The sequence below is a fragment of the Cololabis saira genome, chromosome 24 (assembly GCF_033807715.1).
Source record: "Cololabis saira isolate AMF1-May2022 chromosome 24, fColSai1.1, whole genome shotgun sequence".
Taxonomy (NCBI): Eukaryota; Metazoa; Chordata; class Actinopteri; order Beloniformes; family Belonidae; genus Cololabis; species Cololabis saira.
Window position 1 is genome coordinate 15,411,152 of NC_084610.1, and position 6,107 is coordinate 15,417,258.

The 6,107-nt window shown below is 42.0% G+C and overlaps 1 protein-coding gene across 9 annotated transcripts in view; it reads left to right on the forward strand.

Annotated features, from left to right (window-relative positions):
* The window catches only part of LOC133424895 (R3H domain-containing protein 1-like), a 54,275-nt gene extending 48,582 nt beyond the window's left edge, over positions 1-5,693 (forward strand). For 7 of the 9 annotated variants that reach the window (XM_061715466.1, XM_061715464.1, XM_061715467.1 and 4 more), the window contains 4 exons: positions 321-465; positions 546-640; positions 2,453-2,537; positions 4,400-5,693. In XM_061715466.1, coding sequence (XP_061571450.1) covers positions 321-465; positions 546-640; positions 2,453-2,537; positions 4,400-4,422 — 348 coding nt within the window. In that variant the 3' untranslated portion in view covers positions 4,423-5,693. Of the gene's footprint in view, positions 1-320; positions 466-545; positions 641-2,452; positions 2,538-4,399 lie in introns of those variants that run through there. The other 2 variants (XM_061715469.1, XR_009770923.1) reach the window with 2 other exon arrangements.
* The last annotated feature ends 414 nt before the right edge of the window (positions 5,694-6,107 follow it).

Sequence of the window (6,107 nt, forward strand, 5' to 3'; positions counted from 1 at the left end):
CCAAATCAATGTCGGAATCGGATCAAATCAAATCTTGATAATCGATTCTGAATCTTCGGAATCGAATTGATTCTTGACGTTTGAATCGATCCCCAGCCCTACAATGCATCTCTATTATTGTGCGGGCATGAATTCTCAGAGGGAGGGAGTGGATACAAACTCTTTGGGTGCGGGCGGTGATGGTCAGAAATGCAGCGGGATGAAGAAACCAGTCCCACTGGGCTCTAGTAGTCGGCACTTTTTCTTGTTTCCTTATTGAATGAAAGTGTTTGTGTTCCCCGTGTTCCCGCCGCCCTGCACCGCTGGCATGTTGTGTGTAGAGCAGCCTGCCCTTGTCTCCTGCGCTCACCCCCGGGCCCTGCCAGCCGTGCCCTCCCAGCATCAAGGGCCTCCCATCAGGCCTGCCCATCCCTGTGTTGTCCCATCACCCACAGCTCCCTACAGCCTTCTACCACAGTGGACCAGGTCAGAACCGCGCCGCGCCGCCATTAGCACTTCCGGGTTTGTGTTTGATGTCACTGACGGCTTGTTTCGCTGGTGTTCAGGTGAACCACACTACTCTCTACTCGGCCAGCCTCTTCAGTACAAACCCTCCATCAGACCTCCACTGATCCAGACCGTGGGCCTCGCCAAACACCAGGTACGGGCCGCACTCAGAGATCTCAGCAGTGGCGGCTGGTCAGCCCCCATCAAGTCAAGAGAAGAAGAATAAAATAAAAAACATGCTGTAAGATGCATATCATTATTAAAAGAAGGTGTTATTTCAGTTTGTGGGTGACTGTCAATAGTAATTATATGTTGTTTAAATATTTATTTGGTTCGAAAATGTATTTTATTTTATTTACTTCCGGAAGTAAGGGGCGCCGGTCAAACAGAATCCAGTGTAAGCTCTCCAACATGTGATAAGCACTTTTAATTGGTTTGAATTAGATTCGTAAAATAAGGCAAGGCAAGTTTATTTGTATAGCACAATTCAACACAAGGTAATTCAAAGTGCTTTACATCGACATTAAAAGTGGCAAGACACAATTAAACAGTAAATAACAAATAAAATGAAATAAAATGATAAGAAAAGAGGTAAAATAATGAAAAGCACAAGTTGTTAAAGAGTAAGGGCAGTAGAGTACAGCAGGTACATCGCCTTCTTACAAAGGCAAGAATTACGTTTCTTTACGGTCAAGTACAGTATTACAAAAATAATCTGTAACAATTCGTACGGTGAATTAAACCAATTTGACAATTCTATGCCACAAAGAAACTCAGTTAACAGTAACGAATCCGCAATCAGTATCGTGACGTACTCATATGTTGTTTTTATCTTTTATCTTGCTTTTGAAATATTTGTTGATCAAATATCTGAAAGAAAGGAACGTTATCTTTTCAAATAATATAAATTCCAGTCAGAACAATGGAAATGTTAATGTTTTTCTTCTCTCTAATGTGTAAAAATAAACTGAACCCAAACCAGGAAGAATAAAACAATACAAAATAACAGTGTTTAAATGATAAAACCCTACTTTATGTTCAGTTTTCTTTTTCCACTGCAGCAGAACCGAACTACTTCACTAAAACTTATCACCAATAAGCCATTGTTGGATTTTTCAGAATTAAAGGACCAAAATATTATTTCTACCTTTCTTTTTTTCCCCATTGTACCAAGATTGTACCTAACAGTGACTTCAGTGTACCGTTATACTAGGGCTGGGCGATATGGACCAAAAGTCATATCTCGATATTTTCTAGCTGAATGGCGATACTCGATATATATCGATATTTTTTCTGTGCCATAATTGGGGTTTCCCCCAAAGCATTATAGCATAGCATCTCTGTTAGCATCTCTGTTAGCATCTCTGTTAGCTTCATTTTTTTCTGAGGCAAACCCTTAAAAAAACAGTCAGTTTTAATACAAAGCCTCGTGCCAAATGTCACACAGGTACCTTTATTAACAGAGGTCTGCACAATATCAAAATGTATAAAACAAATGAAATAAAAATAAACTGCCTGCATATATAGAATAAAAATGCTTCTTGAATAAAATAAAACAAATATCCCTTTCCTGCATAACAATTAAATTAAAATACACTGTGCAATTAATACAATGTAGACAGTAACAGGCAGACTTTTCCACTGAGGTTGACAGTTGTGCAAATAACAAATAAAAAATTGAATTCAATTTGTCACAAAATAAGTATCAAAATCCTAAAAAAAAAAAAAAAAAGAAAGAAAAAAGGTTTTTTTTAAATAATCGATATAAACGATATTGTGTCGAACCATATCGTGTTTGAAAATATATCGATATATATAAAAATCTCGATATATCGCCCAGCCCTACGTTATACCCCGTTGTATGCCACGGTAAAAAAAAATGTTTAGCACCAGCCGCCACTGGATCTCCTCTGTTTCTGAATCCATCCCAGCTTCTGGCCTGACCGCCCCCCCCCCCTCTCCACAGGGTCCACTGGGAGTTTGGCGAAGCGGCCACGGGAAGAAGGCCAGCAGGAAACCCTTGTCTTCAGATCTCAGTGTAGGTGAAGCAGGTAACGGGGTGTCGGGGGGGGCTGGGGCATAGCGGCGCGTCCTAAGTGACGGGCGCCAGGAACTACATGTCAGTCAGGAGCAGGGATGGGAATCAAGAACCGGTTCTTGTTCAGAACCGGTCCCCAGTGTTCCAATTCCTTGGAATCGTTTGTAAATTTTGCAAACGATTACCTTTTCGATTCCAGTGGGGCATGAGTGACGTCAGCACACACGTTGCTAAGCAACGTGCGTAAGCCAGCAGTCAATTGTAAACATGGAGCCCAAGCAATACAAACGCTCAAAAGTCTGGTTACATTTCAGTAAAAAAGAGGACAACAGGGAGACTTGCAATACCTGCCAAGTGGTTATATCGTCGAAGGGAAAAAAAATACTATCAACATCCTAAAACATTTGTGCAAACAGCAACCATTAACAATCAATAAATGTCACGTTTTCGATCCGCTCCGGACCAACGTCAGTAATTCTCAACCCAGCAGCAACGTTAGCATGTCCTCCACTAACAATACTGCAGCTAACTAGTTAACCAACAAACACTGCCATCATATCAGTGCCATTTGCCTCATTGTTGTCCTTTTTTTCCCCAAATGAAAAATCAATAAGGGGATCGATAAAGAACCGAATCATTAAGCAGAATCGAAAATGGAATTGGAATCCTAAAAATCGTATCAATTCCCATCCCTAGTCAGGAGTGTCGGCTCGCGCTGAACCCAGGTGCTGGATAGCCGGTGTAGCAGATTAAGTGGAGGAGCATCGCCCATTAGCTGTCAGATATTCCTCGCGGCGCTCTGTTGTTGTGGAACAAGCATCTGCCTGTGAAAGTAAGCAGAATAAACAACAGACGAGGCAGATTTCACACCTGGCAGTGGAACCTGCCGCCCCGGCAGTATCGCGTCGGCGGGAATGTGCTGATTATCTCAAATATCCTGCCGTATTTCTCATTTCTTTCTGCACTTGCTGAGGTTTCTGCATAATTCAGGTGTTTGTTCACCAACTCCAGCAGGACAGTCGGCTGGTGTGTCTCTTTCACTGCCTGTATGGAAATGTGACAAAACGCCAAGTTAGACTCTAGGCAAGTTTATTTGTATAGCACAATTCAACACAAGGTAATTCAAAGTGATTTACATCAACATTAAAAGCGGCAAGACACAATTAAACAGTAAATAACAAATAAAATGAAATAAAATGATAAGAAAAGAGGTAAAATAATAAAAAGCACAAGTTGTTAAAAAGTAAGAGTAAAGTACAGCAGGTACGCATCTCATTCTTACAATGGCAAGAATTACGTTTCTATACGGACAAAACGGCAAGAATTACGTTTCTATACGGTCAAAACATACAAAGACTGGGTCAAATACAGTATTATAAAAGTAATCTGTGCCGATTCGTGCGGTGAATTAAACCAATTTGACAATTCCACATCACAATGCCTGCATTCAGGGCTTATCCATCACTAGTGTAACTTTGCGCGGATTTCAGAAATCATAAGAATGTAGGAGTACGCTTAAATAACAAATAAAATGATAAGAAAAGAGGTAAAATAATAAAAAGCACAAGTTTTTAAAAAGTAAGGGCAGGAAAGTACAGCAATTTAGAGTAAACAGTAATGTTTTTAACCCTGATTTAAAGGAGCTGACAGTTGGAGCAGACCTCAGGTCTACAGGAAGTTTGTTCCACCGGTGAGGAGCAGAATAACTGAACGCTGCCTTTAGTTTGAGACGGGTTTCAGCGCCCTTCCAGCTCAGAGCTGTGATGCTGACAGCGGTTTATCTCAGCCTCCCAACGGCACAGGTCTGACTGTTCTCACCCGTGACAGGTGTTGATGTAGCGGCTCCACGGCTCAGATCTGTCTGTCTGTCTGCAGTGAGCGGTTCTGGACACGTCTAATCCTCCGGAGGGGATCAGCGGCTCGGCTCCCACCAGCTCCCACCACGGTTCTGCAGACAGGGCGGCTTGATCGTCCCCGGTGGTGTATCAGAGACGCCTCCGCCGGACACCTGGCTCCATCACTGGCTCCATCACTGGCTCCATCACGGCCCATCGTTGCCCCACCCCCTCCAGACACCCCTCCCACCGCAGGCCCCGCCCCCTCCGAACTAGCTAGGGAGAGCTGTGTGACCCGGACGAGACCAGCTCAAAGCTGCTAAGACGACGGCGTCTGAGGAGCGCCGCACGAACACACCCAAGCACCTGCCTCTGCTGCCTCACTCTGGACTGTCTCCCAGATTCTGTCCAAATTAAACTATCAAATCTATGAAGAATGAATGTTTACTTTTATTTTGTTGTACTTTTTTTTTTTTTTCTGGCCACCAGGTTTGTGCGGGGAGAAGAACTGAGCACGAACTCGTCATTTGTGAAATGCAGGCTTTTTGAGATCACTTCAAGACCCTGCTCAGTCCTACAATTTTTTTGGCTCTAAAGTGAGTTCTGAAGGCTTCTGGGGTTTTTGTTCCAGCCGAGAAGGTCCACCGTGGTCGTCGTGATAGCAGGTTGTAGACTCGTATCTCCACCACATCCAGCAAAATGTACTCATCACGTACTCCTCTCTGGCTCTACGATGTTTGTTTGTTGGTTTTTTTTTTTGCCCTCTTTTGAAAAGTTAACATTTAAGTTGAGCGTTCATCTAAATAAAGTGTTTTAAGTTCCTACAACTGATGGAGACGTGCATCAGCTTGGGTGACGGGCTCATGAACCTGGGTAGCATTTACATCATGTTGGGTAACAAGTGTTCTCCTGTCGTACAACTCTCAATAACAACCGCAGCTGCACTTGTACAATATGAGCCTGTACAATAAGAAACACTGAATAACGGAAATACTACCTGAATTATTTAAGTCACCGTCAAACACAGTGAATGTTGCATTTGCACTGAAAATAATGATCAAGGTGGAGATTTGGTGTCAGACAGGGCCTGGATTTTCTTTTATTTACCCCTCATACCTGTTTGTTGCACTCGGCCAGGCCACTTTGTTTTATATATTAAATTAAAATGTTTATATGCACAAGAAAAATGCAATCGAGTTTATCACTCTTGGCTTCATTTGTTTGGATTTCTGTGTGAATCATGAGAGGTGTTCTGTGTATGGTGTGGCTTTTTCCCCTCTTTACTTTTTATTTCTTTTTGTTTGGTTGTTTGACTAATAAATGTTTGCACCACACGTGTTGACAACTTTTTGCCAAATAAAAACCAGAGGTGTGTAATCCAGGTGCCATAAAGTAAAAATCCTGTCCAGCAGTTGTTCCAACCATCACTAAACCAGCTCCTCTGCAGGTAGATGGTAGGTGGTTCGTGAAAACACCTGTTTCAAATGTACTTGCTGATCCACAGATATGTTTTAATGAGCAAATATCAGCTTAATGTAAAGAAAATTATGACTTGGAGACTGACCCCATTTCAAAATTGGTTTTAATTTAAGATTGATTCAAAACTATTTTTGATTTTGTAAAAAAAATTAATAAATTAAAGCACATTCAAGAGGTGTATAATCCAGGTGCCATAAAGTAAAAACCCTGCCATGTTTCTGGATCAGCCTGTACATTTAGAACAGTGGTTTTCACTAATAACCTACCAT